The 17,467-nt window shown below is 34.7% G+C and overlaps 1 protein-coding gene across 2 annotated transcripts in view; it reads left to right on the plus strand.

Moving 5' to 3' along the window:
* Elapor2 (endosome-lysosome associated apoptosis and autophagy regulator family member 2) overlaps positions 1 to 15,403 on the plus strand; it is a 153,379-nt gene extending 137,976 nt beyond the window's left edge. For both annotated transcript variants that reach the window (XM_090332884.1, XM_090332885.1), the window contains 4 exons: positions 1,909 to 2,035; positions 4,368 to 4,546; positions 5,756 to 5,921; positions 11,059 to 15,403. In XM_090332884.1, coding sequence (XP_090189010.1) covers positions 1,909 to 2,035; positions 4,368 to 4,546; positions 5,756 to 5,921; positions 11,059 to 11,118 — 532 coding nt within the window. In that variant the 3' untranslated portion in view covers positions 11,119 to 15,403. The remainder of the gene's footprint in view (positions 1 to 1,908; positions 2,036 to 4,367; positions 4,547 to 5,755; positions 5,922 to 11,058) is intronic.
* The last annotated feature ends 2,064 nt before the right edge of the window (positions 15,404 to 17,467 follow it).

The following is a 17,467-nucleotide window of genomic DNA, read 5'->3' on the forward strand; positions in this document are numbered from 1 at the left end:
AAATATTTATTACCTTTTTTTTTGTAGATGTGGGTCTTGAATTCAGGGCCTGATACTGTCTATGAGCTCTTTTGCTCTACTACTTGGAGCTACAATTCCACTTATGATTTTCTGGTAGTTAATTGGAGATATGTTTCATACACTTTCCTGCCTGGGCTATCTTTGAACTCATAATCTTCAGGTCTCAGCCTCCTGAGTAGCTAGGATTACATGTGTCAGTTACCAGCACTTGGCTTATGTCTTCCTTTCTAAAACTAAATCACAAAAGATTAAACGTTAAACTATTTTCAGGACCACCTTTTGCTGTTATTCTTAGCTCAGACAAAAACACCTCCACAGGTCTTCTGTCAGAAAAATGGTTGCTATTATTTACATCTGACCCCTGTACACTACAGCACACCTACTTTGCAATGATTGGCAGGTGAAAATAGGTCAATTCAAAGACACATTAGTTTTTTTTTTCAATTGTATTTTATTGTCAGAGTAATGTATAGAGTGGTTACAGTTACATTTGTCAGGTCAGGGGTATCTTTTTAGTTTTATATTTTAGAGTGTCAATAATGTATTTTGTTAAAAATGGATTTTTGTTAGTGGACTGAAAAATATGGCTTCAGACTATGTAGCATTAAAAATGAATTAGTGGGGTAGGGCAGTAACCTTGAGTTGAAGAGCTCAGGGATAGCGCCCAGGCTGAGTTCAAGCCCCATGTCACCACCCCCCATGCATTTATAGTTAGAACTTTAGATAAGAGTGATTTTTGATCCTCAGCATTTTGTGTCTGAAGAAGTTTGTCAGGAGAAACCTATATTTACATAGCTTGACTGAAGTGAGCTGGAAGTATGGTCAACAAGTGAATACGACATTGTTCTAGTGTTAATGAATTCATGAACAAAACAGCTCTTTTCACTAGAAACTTTCCAAATAGCTTCTGGCTTTAATCAGTGAGGAATCTGTATCCAGTGAAAGCAAGCTAATTTTGAGCCATGCTGTGTTTCTCTGCCTTTAAATTGAAAGAGGCACATTGATGTAATGAGCCTCCAGAATGCAGTATTTCAACGAAATCTCCCTTCAGGCCCTCCCTGATGTGTGGCTTCCAGGAAACTTCTTACCATGTGCCAGCATCAGACTAGAAAACCAAGGTAGCAAAATCATTTGTACCAGTGGGCTGTATGTTGACCTGATAATTGATTTGTGGGTTTGTTTACATTAGAATTGTGTGTGTGTGTGTGTGTGTGCTTGCTGTTCCTGGCCTTGAACTCAGGACTTGAGCACTGCTCCTGAGCTTGTTTTGTTCTTTTGTGCTGTACCACTTGAGCCAGAGCTCTACTTTGATGTTTTTTTCCTTTGGAATATTTTAAAATTAGAGATAGGTGTCTCATAGACTTCCCTTCCTGGGATGATTCTAGCTGTAATCTTCAGATCTCAGCCTCTTGAGTAGTTAGGATTACAGGCATGAGCCACCAACTCCCAGATGATTTGGTTTGCTGGTTTGTTTGTGTTAGAAAGTTTTATGATATTTTTTCCTCTAGCCTCTATGTGTCATTCTGTCACTCAAGTGCCTCCTCTAAGTAGGTTACTTTCAACAGAAACTACAACTTCCTATCACTGGAGACACTTCAACACCTATTCCTGACTGTAAGCACTTACTCACTGCCCTGTTCTGGAGCTCCAGCAAGTGTGACCCCTCCCTCCTGTAATATCCTACCATTATATTTGTTTATAGTAGTTTATTTGCTTTTTGTTCTCATTTTGCCTCACTAAATCCTGGTAACTATAATAGATATTTGAGATCATGGCCACCAAGAAACCTTCAGGGATGATTTTGTGGTTAACGTCTGCTTTTTGCCTCAAGTGTTGATATAAACAGATCGAATATATTATAAAACCTGCTACTTTTTTTCATTTTAGCAAATGTCCAGCAGGTACCTGTGATGGATGTACATTCTACTTCCTGTGGGAAAGCGTGGAGGCTTGCCCGTTGTGCACAGAGCATGACTTTCACGAGATTGAAGGAGCCTGTAAGAGAGGTTTTCAGGTAAGACTCACACTCATCTACATAGATGTCATATTAAAATGAAAAATTTTCCTGTGTTTCCCATTGTATCAATGAGCAAGCATGTTTTTTTGGGGGGGAAACTCAAACCTCATGGCTGAAAAAAATAGTTGTTGCAACATATTGCAATAGGTCTATTTACTTTTTAAAATCTTCCTCTTTTCTGAGCCTTTTTATACATTTTCCCTTTCTATTGACAGGATTTTTACTTTCCCTAATTCTAAAAATATGTGAAACACAGAGGTGTATGAAGTTACATCTGTAAAAGTAAAGTCCCCTGGGGATGGCTTATAGAAACAGACTTATGTAACTTGCAATGAAAGTTTTCTTATTCCATTGGATCCCAAAATCTATACTGGATTTCAAGTGAATATTAAGCATTATAGCTAAAGTCATGAAATCCTAAAGATCCAAAATGATACTGCATTATCACTGAGAGAGACATTTTAAACTTATCATCAAATTTATCTTAATCTTTTGCCAACCTGCAGGGGTAATATGCCTGTGTGCTGGGGGAGTTAATCTTTCAAATGCTGTGTTAGCCATTTTTTTTTTGTTTCCAAAGATATGTGGTCAGATGATCAGATAAGGCTTTCTCAGGAATAGAGTGAGTAAGAATTTTTTTCAGTCGCTTGATTTTTTTTCTTTTTGCTAGCGTTTAAGGAACCTACTGAAAATTAAACATTCTAGGTTTACTAGTATCTGTTCCATTTTAATGTTTAAAGATGTTTAGAAAGTAGTCACTAGGGATTAGATTTTTTCCTTTTGGGCAGTACACATATGTTAAAGTCAAACAAAATCTTGCACAATTTCTTTTATTTTCTTGGTAGAATGTACTTTGAAGGCATTCAACATTTTCTGACTAGAGTTGACACGTTTCTCTGCATTGTCATCATTTATACTTAGAGATACAACAACTGAATTTGAATATGCTTCTTCATTTCCCACCTCATCATTCTTATAAAACTGTGACCTATCTTAAACAAAATTCATTTGCTCTACGAAAATGTTACAGTTGTCATGGACTTCAAACCAATTCAACCGCTAATGTCCTTTTACAGAGTTCTGGGTCATTTAATGTCATTGCATTTAATATGTATGCAAATTCCTATGGATCACTGCCTGTTGAATTGGACAAGGAGCCGCACATTGAACTCTTGTTCTATTTATTCCAAAAATTTCTATTCAAAACCCAGGAGACTGACTTTAATTGGTTACTGGTTAATTGTAATTTGGTATTTGGAAAACATTGCCCTAAAGGAATTTAGTCACCCACTTTGGGAAGACAAGAATTCCTGTTCTAGGTAGGTAGGGGTGACCCGGCATGATGTCCGCCATGTTTTGGCATGTGGGTATGATCTGTTTGTCTATTTTCATATCAGGCCTGGTGAAACCAATATAGCCTGGAGTCAGGTTCTATCTGCTCTACTCAGGGAAGTGGCTTGTTGGATCATTGTGTCCAAGATGTATGAGTGAAATACATTCCAATTAATGTTAGTTAAAAAAAATCTGAAAACAGGGACAAAAACATGAGAAGGGGTATCAGTGTGTGAGAAGTAATGCACCTACTACCTGACAAATATAATTGTAACCCCTCTATACATTACCCCAACAATAAAATTTAAAAAAAATTCTGGGGCTGGGAGTGTGTCTTAGTGGTAGAGTGCTTGCCTAGCATGTATGAAGCCCTGGATTGGATTCCTTGGTACCACATACACAAAAAATGTACCAAGACATGTGAAAGGGTATCAATGTATGTGAATTAATGCACCTTCTATCTGGCAAATATCATGTAACCCTTTTACTAATTACAATAAAAAAAAGAAAAAAAAAGAAAAAGAAAAAAAAGTGTAAAAGTTTTAAAGAAAAAAAAAATGCCAGAAGTCTTGCTGTGGCTCCAGTGGTAGAGCATTAGCCTTAAGAAAGCTCAAGGACAGTGCCCAAGCCCTTAGTTCAAGCCCTAGGACTGGCAAAAAAGAAATCTAAACTTTCATTCAAAGACATGATTAAGAACTCAGGAATTATCAAAATTTAAGGAAAGCAGCATGAGATGATTCCAGAAAGTCCTGTTTATTCAACAGCTTCACTATACAGTGAGCTTCTCTGATGTGACAATTTATGTCTTTATCTTTTCAATTATTATGTCTTCATATACTCCCTTCTTTCTAGAGATTTTATTACATTAATTTGGAAGAATCTTCTATGCCTACTATGAATAAGGATTACAAATCTTCTATAGAAGTTGGCCCAATAAGAAATCTAGCTTTAACAAGTGAATCTAATCCTCCTTTTTTTCCTATTTGTTTTTGATAAGGAAACTCTATATGTATGGAATGAACCTAAATGGTGCACCAAAGGGATTGCTTTGCCTGAGAAAAAGTTGTCAACGTGTGAAACAGTTGACTTTTGGCTCAAAGTAGGAGCAGGTGTGGGAGCTTTCACAGCTGTTTTGCTGGTGGCTCTCACTTGCTACTTCTGGAAGAAAAATCAGAAGTAAGTAAATCTTATTGTAATGATCACATACAAACTGGAGGTTTTGTTTATACTTTGAACATTTTAGGCTAATTACTATATCCGGTAGATCATTTCATAACCACAAGAGACTTCTTCCAGTGAAGGAGTTACAGGAAAGGCCTTTAGAAAAGCAAGCAGAGGGATGATTATCACTTAAGTAATAGAAAATGCATAGGATATCAGACTTTACAGATTTAGACTCATTTATTAAAAAAAATAAAGAAAACTGGAGATTACAACTTACCTCGGCACTGGAGATGAGAGTGGAAAGTGGAATTACTTTGAGTGTGTTTTTCTTTTTATGATATCATGAAGTCTTTTTTCCTCCATCTTTTCTTTTTTAAAATTTCTTGTGGGAAGGTATTTGTGAGAACATGGACTATATATTATAAGGAAATATCACATTTACACTCTGAGACTCCAAGAATGGGTTGAGTCTTGAGTCTAATATCTGAATATGTATTGATCTGTTACATAGTCTGAATTTAATTTACTATGATTTTATCCCAGGCTGGTGGAGAATTTACACTCCAATATGTAGGGACAACTGAAATATCTGAATTATGTTAACGTTTAACTTAGTGAAAACCAAATCACCAGTTTGATATTGTTATTATTATGATGTAAACTCTAGAAAATGTAATAATAGTGAGTTGATATCTACATATTAATAAATTAAGGAAACATTCAGGCCTTAAGCCTTTAAAAAATCTTCCTAATTAAACAAATTAGTCCCTGTGAATTAAATGATAAAATGGACTACATTGAACGGATTCTATGACATCCTGGGACATTAGGAAATGTTTTATGTAGACAATTGATAATTATTATATATCTGGCGACAAGTGGGGTAAATATGTTGTTGGTAGGGCAATTAATTTTTTCCATATTTTATTATAATTAATAGAAGGTTTATATTATAGTTACCAGGTAGAAGGTGCATTACTTCACAAACATTGATACCCTTTCTCATGTCTTGGACTCCATTTCCCTCTCCCATCCCCGCCCCTCATCTTATTTTTTCCCCTTCCCTATCCTATTTCAAATAACCAAATAAAGATATATACAATATATCAGAAGGGCAATTCATTTTAAGACAATTTTAAGAGCTAGCATAAGACCACCTGTAGTGAGTACTAATTTATTATTAGTATAAAGGTCCTATTAATTTATCTATTTGCTGCCTAGACTGGAGTACAAATATTCCAAACTAATAATGACAACTAATTCAAAGGAATGTGAGCTCCCAGCTGCAGACAGTTGTGCTATTATGGAAGGAGAAGATAATGAAGAAGAAATTGTATATTCTAATAAACAGTCACTATTGCGCAAATTGAAATCTTTGGCAACAAAGGTAAGATTAGAATTCTAACCTGGAGTTTCTGAGCATTTCTAAACCATGAACCATATTCACCTAACTCTTTTCCTGCAAGTTGTGCCATTCAGCATGTTTATGTCTTAATGTATATTTGTCCAACAGAAATACTCTTTGAAGTACATGATAGAAATGTAAGAGTACGTACTGCAGCACAATTTTAACTGCTTAAGAAAGTAGAAACAACCTTTTACATGATAAATAAGGAGATACATGAGAAATTTTCATATGTCAAATTATCAGAGTATTGGGTGGCTTTGTGGGTACAAGAAATTGGATAACTGTGTGCTCATGTGTCAATAGTTCCAAAAGTAAGTGAAAACAATATCAAGTTGCTATTAAACGTATATTGATGCTAGTTTTTACATAGAAAGAAATTAACTGTCACTGTTTGGAATAAGAGAACTAATTGATAATGTATAATCTTTGAATTAGTATGTTTATACTTGTTTGTTAAACATGACATTTGAAATATGTAAAATCAGCATTGATAAAATCTTTAAAAATAATACACTTTAATAAGTGATATTACTTTTTTGTAAAGATAATAATTTATAGCTTTCTACAAAATTTATCTCATGCTTATCCACACTTCTTGTGTTATTTATAAGATTATTTTTATAGAGAAAACAAAGTAGTGCAAAAAGCTTTTGAGGCATTTTAGGCACCCTATCAGCTGCTGTCACAGTTGTTTGCTCTGGCACAATTACTGTAGCCAAACAGAATGCAAGGCCTTCAGTATTGCTTGAAAACACATTTTACTGACATTTGTCATCATTGACTTAAAAGATACAAATCACTAGCATGTTTGTTCAAGATTAAAAATAGAATGAAACAGAGAAAGAAAATGCACATCCAAATGAATTACAGCAAGCCAGACAAGAAAAATGCTAATTTTATCAAAATGGTTTAATAACCATTTTTGTCCATTTTCCTAATATAATAACGTAAGTATAGGTGATTTGATTGTTTGGGTCCTGGGACTGGAAATCCAGGCTAGGTGTTGTACCTTAGCTGCTTTTTGCTCGAGTAGAATTCTATCACTTGAATGACAGCTCCACCTCTCTCTCTCACTCTCTATCTCTCTCACTTTCTCCCCATATACATATGTATAGTAAAGGTGATATATAGAGGCTACAATTATGTAAGTTAATGAGAATAAGTCTTATTTTTAAATTTTTATTGTAAAAGTGATGTCTAGAGAGGTTATATTTACGTAAATAATGTAATGAGTTTCTTTTGAAACAGTGCCACCACTTCCCTTGTTCTCACTCAGTTTTTCTTCCTGTCCCTGCCCACAAGTTGTACAGTTCATTTTCTACATTGTGTCTAGCGAGTATCACTGTTGGCATTTATTCACCCTTTTCCCCACCCTTTCTGTGCCCTCCTTTTCCCCTCCCCCAAAAGAAAGATCTTATAAACAAGGAAAAAGGTATAGCTGCGGGCCAGTAGCTCATGTCTGTAATCCTAGCTACTCAGGAGGTTGAGCTCTGAGGATCATGGTTATGGTTATGGTTCAAAGCCAGCCCAGGCAGGAAGACTCTTATCTCCAATAAACTATTCAGAAAAAGCCAGAAATGGCACTGCAGCTTAAGTGGTAGAGTGGTAGCCTTGAGCACTGAGAAGCTCATGGACAGAGCCCAGGCTCTGAGTTCAAGCCCTGGGACTGGACAAAAAAAAAGGAAAAGAAAGAAAAAAAAAACCAACAAAATGATTTTTCCTTGATTGCTGGATAGATTTCATATTACAAGTCTTCTTACAGAGTTTACACAAAGAATAAATGAAATTTATCCTGGGAAGAATAGGTTAAAATATTATGTAAACTTTTTTGATAGTAGAAATAAGTCATATAATTTGACATCTTTTCACAATTTGGAAGGGTAACAATTAACATATAATATGAATGTTTGATTTAGGGGAAAATGTCCATCTATTCTTAAACTTTCTGTTTTTTTGCCAGTTTTATAAACACTGATTTCTATATCATATTTCAAATGTCGAGTTTAACAACAATTAGTCGATCAATAATTAATGTAATCAATAACAATCAGACAAAGTAAGAGAAGTGTTTTGTTCTTTGAGAAGATATAATGGACAGCATCTTCTTTAAAACAAGGACTTTAGTCAACATGAAAGTCTGTTTTTGTTTTACTTTTAAAATGGAACTTGGAATTGTTATAGAAAAGTTGAAAGAGTTGAGTCCTGTTATACTCATTAACCAATCACTAAATTTTATTATACTTGCTATTCTATTATACTTATCCATCTGCCCATCCCCTTATTTGCTCAGAATTCTGTCATTATTTGATGTTCCAGAGCAAGTTGTGGACTTGGAAGCAAATTCATCCTCTAAGCATGTATAATTTATGAGAATTAGACATTTTTAAGGTGAAGTACACACAATCACAAGTATTCCTATTTTTTTTTCTGAATTTTGAGGAGTGTATAAGGTTCCAAAGTCTGTCAAGGTTTGGAATGCTAGTGTCACCTTTGGGAAGTAACTTCATGTCCTTTGGCATAGTGTCAATCCCTCATCCCACAAAGTAAATGGTTCTAATGATCTTTTAAACTGTGCCTATTTAGAGCCCAATATAATTGCAACCATACAATATGCAATGTTTTGTACAATTCTTTTGTCACTCTGAAATAGTGGTTCTGAGAGTCGTCCACCTGATTTTCTTTTGTTCAAGAATGTTATTTTGTTGCATGGATAAACTAAACGTGTTTATTTGTTCTTCTGTGTCATTTCAAGTGTTTGACTGTGAATAAAGCTGCTGTGACTAGCATTCTAAAGGTGTTACTCTGTGTTGCCTTTGTCAAAGTTTGTTATGCATGATTTCAAAAGCAAAACTGCATCTGCGTTTTTGATCTGTTTTATCATGTAGGGGTTTCTTATATAGTCCCAATTATGTTCTGAAATTCATACCTTATTAAGAAATTTCCTAATGCTTCACTGTATCTAAAACATCTGTTTATATAGGTATTTTTCCTAGCAGTTGAAAAATACCATTCATTTCTTTTTTCATTTGTTAAGAACAAAAATATTTGTTTATTCCATCATCATTCATGAGACACTGTAAGATGCTTTGCTAGGTTTGGGTTCTGTAACAAATTAGAAACACATTCTTGTCTCAAACACTATTCAGATAATTGGAGGAGAGATATCACACATGTGTGCATGGTTATCTAGTATGGTAAGAGTAAGAGGAGATATTTCAAGCATAGAGAAGGATTGCTAGGAAAAAGGAGTGATGAAGCCACTGGGAGCTTGGGAATAGATTCTTGCATTTAGAGCTACAGTAGACTTTGCTGTGCTTGTCTTTGATCAACATGAACAGGAACTGAAATCTGTAGAGGTTCACTTTTATCTATAAAGGCTAGCTAACAATTAGAAATCTGTAGCTCCTGATTTCTGATTGTATGCTTTTCCTTGTACAATGTTACATTTTGATATATTTTTACAACCACATATTGGCAACTTACTGATAATGTTGGGATTTTAAAAATGAAGAGATCAAGTTCCTACCTTCAGATGTCCCAAGATATTAGTGGTAGTGCTTCACCAATTACACACCTGTCTATAACACACATGTGTATGTTCTGCTGCATCAGAAGTGATGGGACAAGATTCTTAGATATGCAGAGAATGTGGCATGGAAAGCCCAACATGACTAGATAAAGGGTTTTCAGTGTTTCCCTTTACATGTTACTTTGAGGATAATCAACATGTATCTTCTTTCCCTTCCATCATGATCATGTTCAATTTATTTCCAAGGAAAAGCCACAAAAATCAGATTTCCTTTCTAGCTTGTGTCTAATACCCTAAAAAATTCTCGGTCCTCAGGGAAAGTGTTTTGTTATACTCAGTTTTGCATTCCTATGGTCCTGTCCTGCAATGTAATGGGTATTTAATAAACATCTGTATTATTAATGGCTACTCTAAAAACTTGTTAAGGCTGATTAACAGCCTGAGACTGCAGGCAAGTTCTTACAGAGGCCATCAGCTAAAGCACCAAATACATTTAGTCTGTCCTCACAGAAGTTTGTCATCTCCCCAAAGGCAGGGAAAAGTGTTTGTTGGTATTTGTGCTGTGTTTTCAAAAATAAACCTGTCACAATAGCGTAATATTTCCTAGACTTCTCTATTCAAATGAAGCAAGCATCCTCCTGCAGCTATCCAGTGTTGATTTCCTATCGTTTTCTCATTTTATTTCATTTCTTCAGCCACACATCTATTTATAACTGACAATTCTTATAGTCTCTTTCTCCTTCCATCTCTCTTTCCTATTCCGCTCCCTCTCCATCTTCCTCTCTCTACCTTTCCTTTCCTCTCTCCTTTCTTCTTCACATGTGAGATGAAACCCAGGGTCTTGCTTATGCTAGTCAGCTCTTTACCATTGAGTTACATACTTAGCCTTGATTTTCTTTTCTTATTCTAAAAATAATCCTTGTTCTCTTTTGTCATGCTTTTCTATATGTCTTTTTCAAATCTTAATAATTAAACATTTGGGAAACCCTGCATCCTATTTATTTTTCTCCATTAATAAAGTAATGTATTTCAATAGATTAATTTCCTGAAATGTATCAGTGAATTTAAATGCTCTCATCTTATTAGTATTCTTATTTATTGTTGTGGTTCATTTTCTTATTTTCAGTTTATGCTACTGAAAAATAACAATGCTATTTTAAGAACACTATCATAAAGCAGCAGAAATAATGTCAATAGCTTTGAGATTATTTAGTTTCTCTCATTTCTATGTTGTTCACATATCAAGGTTACTGGTTTCAGTCCCAAGGTCATAAATGTCTCTAGGAAGGGTCTCAGTGGTTTATTTCTTCATGGGAATCAAAGCTACATGTTCTGATATCCATTGTAATCTTATGTTTTTACTTCTATTTTGAATTTGTCTGTCTTGGATGTCAAAACTATGCTTCAGGGTAGCCATGCTATTTGTTTTCTGTCTGTTGCCTTATTTTAAATGTAAAAGCCTAATTACAACTGGCAGGTGCATAGACAAAATGAGTTTTGGAACTTTCCTTCTGGAGAAGTAAGATCCTAAAATCTTATTTGAATTTCAGTGAATTGATTCTTTTTTTTTGAATACCTTTTCTTTAGGATAAAGAAGATCATTTTGAATCAGTTCAACTGAAATCCTCAAGATCTCCCAATATATGAAGACAAGTGCTGTAGACATCAGACTCAGAGAATAAAAAAACCTGCTCTGTGGTTTCACTGGACCATATGTTAGGGCTTGTCCTGACACCTGTCATGTTGGTGATCACAATGAGATCATGCTGCTGCAAAGGGCAGGAGGTAGAGATATTGATTGCCTTATTCCATGGTCGAGTACCTTGTTAATTAAAGGGAAACAGATGATTTGGGTCTCAACTGAAGATGTAGCTTTACTCAGGAAGAGATTTGTCTGTATATACACATGACTGAAAACCCAGTTCAAGTCCACCAGTGCAATGCTAATGCATGTCATACAATTAATGGGTAACTTTTATTCTTTATCATGTCTACAGAAAAGAAGTGTGTTTTGGAGGGCAGATGTGAGCATATGCCTTGTGATTCCATTTATGTCTTGTCGTTGTATTTTGAGAAAGATTTGAACAAAATATTTCCCATTATTTATTTCCAACAGACCTGAAAACAGCTTTTCTATTAAATTGATAAGCAGTTAAAGACAATAAAAATTTCTTTTTTCCCCCAATAGGGTATGTTTTCTTGATTTCAGAAGGCTAAGTTATTGGTAATATCTTAGGGAGTATTAGCATGTTCTTGGGTTATTAAAACCTATGATAACCTTAAAATTTGAGCCTTGTTGGAGCTGGTAAAAAGAGCTTGACTGAAAGTTTGAAGGAACTTTAAAAAACTAAATGGTAAAACAGGCAAGGATAAGCCTTGGCCTTCCATTAACACAAATAAGATGTTAATATAGAAGTTTAGTGGCTATACACATTTTTGGGTGGTGCTTGAAGATGAAGCAAGTGGAAGAGTTTGGTGAGCAAATCACTTGCACAATCATATAAAATGTGTAGAATGTGTGATTCTTATCCCTAAATATGGGATACTGTACCAATATCTTGGGTTACAGGTTATTGTGCAACTGTAGTGGAATAATTTTGAAATTTCCAGAAAAATATCAGTGGGATATTTCAATTTGTGAAGAACCAGAAGTTACATGATTATATATCTATTTATTTATTTGAGACAAGGTTTTGCTATGTAGTCAGGAGCTCTTCAAACCGGCTCAGCCTCTTGAGTACTCGGATTATTTCTTTTTTGTTATTGTTATAAGATTCTTATTTAATTTTTAATTTTTAATTGTCAGGGTAATGTACAGAGAGCTTGCAATTACTACTGGAATTATATCTTGTACAACCATTACTGGGTTTATATAATTATGTGGATTTTGTTGTTGTTGTTGTTGTTAGTCCTGGGGCTTGAACTCTGGGCCTGGGCACTGACTCTGAGCTCTTCAGCTCAAGGCTACTGCCTTATCCCTTGAGCCACAGCACCACTTCCAGTTTTCTAGTGGTTAATTGGAGATAAGAATCTCAAGGTTGTTAGTGCCCAGGCTGGCTTTGATCCGAGACGAGATCCTCAGATCTCAGCCTCCTGAGTAGCTAGAATTACAGGAGTGAGCTACTTTGTCCAGCTACTATAACTATATTTTTACTACATGATTTCAAGGAGTATGATTTCTCTGGAAGCTTTAATTTTTTTAAGCTAAGACGGTAACCATTTTATTTTGAAAAATGAATATAATTCAATTCATAATTATTGTATCATACACAGTTATAAAATATGTATTGTTCTTTCTTAAATGATCCAGAGAAATGGATTACTGATATTATGACTTTGATATTATTTGTTGAAAGAGGTCTGAAGATGGATTTGACCAATTTCTTTCAACTTTGTTTTAAAACTGGGGAAAAAAGGAACTATCCTGGCCATTGAAGATCTAAGGTGCTCTGGTTTATTTTCAATGAACAGTCATCTCTATAGTTTTTTAAAAAGATATGTGACTGGCTGAGAAAGGCAGGGCACATAAGTAAGGTGTGTTGTATGTTTTACTCCAGACATTTCAATGAAGTACATCTTGTAATTCTTGATTCTGTAGGTTGTCTTATCTTTTATTTGTGGAAAGTGGGATAAGATGAACAGTTTTTATTGGCTGCTTATTTTGGTATTTTTGGATGATGAATGCTTGTTTAGTGTACACCTCTACTCTTCTATATAGGCATATGTAAAGTTATAATATTGCTTCTTGTGGAATTCCAAGAGAAGGTTACCGAGCATAAAACTTTTTTGCATTGAAATTATTGAATCTTTTTTAAAAGAAGAGATTATTTTGGCATTGCTCGTTTTTGTTCCACTAACAGAGAATTGGCAGGCCTTTCTCCATCTTGTTCAAAATGTAACCAGAAGAATGAAAATACACTTGAAATGCACCTGTTCAGAGGACTCCTGGTAAAACTTTACAGACTGGTCAGAGTCAGGAAGTTTCTGCAGTCACCTGTCACATCTCTCTTCAACTTCTGCTGTGCTCAATATGTATGTTCCAAGCCATAAAGATAATTGGGATTTTTCTCCCAGGTAGTTTCTTTTTTCTCTTGTCACTGGACTAAAATATCTGACATGTCAAAAATGCCTTACATTTTAATGAACTCTCTCAAAGTGTAGTTGATATTGAAGAATTTATTTCTAATTTTAGATATTAAGTAGATTTTGTCATCAAGGTCCTAATTTTGGAAAAGAACTTTTTTTTGATACCAGTGGATAGCCATTTTATTCTAAGAGCTGAAGAAAGAGGAGAGAGAGAGAGAAAATATTACGAAGAAGATATTCAGACCAATTGTGGCCATAAAATACAGGTTGTTAAAAGTCTGTTCTTTGCAAAGCTTAGTGACATGGTGAAAGACATAGCCAAATTAATTACGTAATCTTTAATTAATTATGTGAATTTTAATGGCCATTTGTTATTTATCCCTTTCCTCAAGTTGACAGGAAAACATGTTATTTGCTGTTTTTCCTAAAAGGCATTCTTTTATGCCTTAAATACTTTATTGTGTTGTTACTTATAACATCTCCTAGCTCTCTGTCAAAACATATTTATATCAATTTTCCACCAGATGAAGACATGTCTTTTGTGGATAAATGATCTCATGCCATTTAACAATGTTGAGCCAATTTATATGTGTTCATTTGATTTAAAAGACTGAATTTTATGATTGTGGACTTTTCTCCTCTTTGGTTTCTATACAATCAAATCCTTCCTAGGATTAAATATATTTCATGGTATTTTTTTTGTGTAAACTTTGTCATTTTTTTTCTTCCCAAAGGGAGGGAAAACCAGAGTGACTTAGAATTACTTGATACCAGTCCTTTTTCATCAGGCCTCTCCAGGTACTCAAGGTGGTGGGTCATGGATACATGTTTCCTCAATATCCTTACAGCCAAGTGTCATTTGATGTCTACTGAGAGCTCTGCTTCCTATGGCGTATGGTCCTTCTTACCAGGCAGCTAAAATGTAGGTTATTTGTGTTTCCCTTATAAAATTAATTTCCTAGGGGTGAAGGTGAGAAGAGGGTTTCATTAACCAATTTAAAGTACAAATGTATTGCTTACATTGAGCATATTTTCATTGACAATATGACGATCAGGACTTCAGATTTTCTAAAATCTCCTTACTTTTATTATGTGGTAACTATGAATTTTATCCTGGGTTTGAAGACCATAGTGTAATTGTGGTTACCTTAAATAAGAAGTCCTAATGGGACAAAAACATGAGACGAGATACCAATGTGTGAGAAGTAATGCACCTACTATCTGGTGAATGTAACTGTAACCCCTCTATACATTACTCTGACAATAAAAATAAATAAAATAAAATAAAATAAAAAATAAGTCTTAATGGGCATAAGTCTTCAAAAATTTCAATGTCTAACTCATTGTTTGGAAGCTAAGATGGAGTTTACTTTTTCAAGCTTTTGCTTTTGATAGATTTTCTTTAATTTAACATATTTAGATGACTTCCCTTCAGTATCACAAAGAAAGAAGTGAAACCCAAACTGGGCTTAAATAGTTGAAAAGAAAATTAATTTCTAATTGTATTATAATTGACATTACTGTTGCAATTGTCCACATCAGAGGTCAGCAGACTATTAAGAACAGGATAATAACATCATCTCTTTTTGCAGGAGACATGGATTCTGTGGCTGTTGGTCAGCTTTGCCACAGAAGCTTGAAAACGGTCTTAGGCAGTGTGTAAATGACTGAGTGTGGCTGAATTTGACCTACTGACACTGAAATCTGAGTTTCATGTAAATGGAAAGAATCTTTTTTTTTAAATAGATGCCTTTATAATTATTTAAAGTGTAGCTAGTCCACAGGCTTATAACTGTGTGATGGGCTAGGGTTTGACTTATGGCTATGGTTTTCTGATCCTGATGTAGATAACTGCAAACCACCATGAGCAAAACTGGCCAGAAGTGTCAGAATACCTTTTAGGATTTTATTTCTTTGGAGAACATCTGCTCAGATGTTCAAGAAGAAAATTACACCTTAATGACTTAGTTGCCTGCACTGAGACAAAAAGTGTTAACTACTCTTGTGAGTAGTTTTCATTCTGAGATTAAAAAAATATTAACAGGTGATGAAACTAAAACAACTGCATGGATATAAGATAAACTAGCAATACTAATTTTGAAGTCTTTCTTACTTTTATATAATAAAAGCCATCTCTTTTTTCTTTTCTCTCTAGTCTTTTATTTACATACTAGTTATTGGTAAAGCAATTGTATTTAGAGATGTTTGTTTGTGTTACAAGTACTACGGCTTGAACTCAGAGTCTTATACTCTAGCTTATTTATCATTTTTCTCAAGGCTATTACTCTACCATGTGGGCCATACCTTTACTTCCAGTATTCACTGGTTAATTGAAGATAAGAATCTTTTAGATTTGTCTGCCTAGGCTGACTTTGAACTTCAGATCTTAGTGTCCTAAGTGGTTAGGCTGACATGAGCTGAAGCACTGGGTTTACCGATCTTTTTAAAGTTAAGGGATATTGATACATGAAAATACCTTAGTGAGACCTGACACTAGATAGGGTATCCCTGGTTACATGTTTAGGCAGGACATAACCACAGCCCTTGGAAAAAAATCTTACTAAAGCTTCTAGTGCTAGAATTTTCTTATTAATAATCCATAAAAAGAAATTTCTGTTCAAAGGTTGTAAATTTTGGTAAATGTGATTTAGAAGAGTTGATATGTCCTTAATATCAGAAAACTGATTTCAGTGGACCATTGGTTTTTGCTTTAAATAGAAGAGCAATCTGTAACTTGATTATAATCCATCCTCTTAGCATCTCCTTTTCCTGGATTTGATTACAGCCTGTCTCTGAAAAGCTATAGGATCTAAACCTATTACAGTTGGCAAATGAAGAAAGCAGACACTAGCTGTGAACTCACAGCCTGCAAAGGTAATTGGATAGAGTGTATCTATCTTAGCTATTCTTTCACTATGTCTTCTGTATGGTCTTCAAGTCAAATTGCCTCGCAGCTTAAAAGTAGGGACTTCTTGTTTTTTTTCCAAGAGAAAAAATGTTTCCGGATGGTCAGAAACATTTGTTAATATTTAAATTTGGGAGAACTTAGAAGCACCCCCAAACCTATAAACTTTTCCCCCAAAGTCAAGGATAATCAAGCAGATAGTTAGATTCTGGTATGATTTCTTGGTATTTTTTGTTGTTATGATTTTTTAATGAGTAAAATGTATCATTTAGCTGGGGTTCTTTGAACTCAGTAAGTTCCCAAAAGATGGTTTGGTTCAGCTAGTTGTATATTCTGGAATGATGAAATGTTGTTACTGATGTGAAAAAATAGTTTTTAAACCAACTCAGAACATATTTATTTTTCATGGCTTATGTAAAAAAAGATAATATAGCAGCTACTTTCCATATATATGTTGACTTTAAAAAAATAAAATTATGTCTAAGGCCACATGTTAGTGTACACACTTTCAAATCAGAAATAAGGTTTGTAGCCAGGAAGGGTAAAAATAACAACAGCTGTTGGTTAATATATTTTCACTGTACCATCAGGATCTGGGAAATAGTGGGAATGGATCAAAAATCATTCTTTAAAACCATGAGTCATAGTTCAAACACAAGCCTGATTGTCTTATTTTTAAAGATGCATGATCAGTTTGATTATTTGACATATCAGCTGTGCTTCTACACAACCAATCTGATATTGCCTTGCTCAGACTGTCACATTCCATCAGTAGATTGAGTTTATTTTCGTTTCCGTCAGCTTTACTCAGCCTTTATCCTATGCAGATGGTCATTCTGACACTTCTCTGGCATTCCTGCTAGTTTTAGTCACAGAAGAATTCATTCTTGTCATTTGGTGCTTTGGTAACTCTTGCCTAACCTACCCCTACTCACTCCCCAAATTTGGGGTTCCTCTTTGGATATAAGCATTCAGGGACTGGTAAGCACAATTGTTTTAGACATG

This window comes from Megascapheus bottae, chromosome 5, assembly GCF_031878675.1.
Source record: "Megascapheus bottae isolate mThoBot1 chromosome 5, mThoBot2.hap1, whole genome shotgun sequence".
NCBI classification, from domain to species: Eukaryota; Metazoa; Chordata; class Mammalia; order Rodentia; family Geomyidae; genus Megascapheus; species Megascapheus bottae.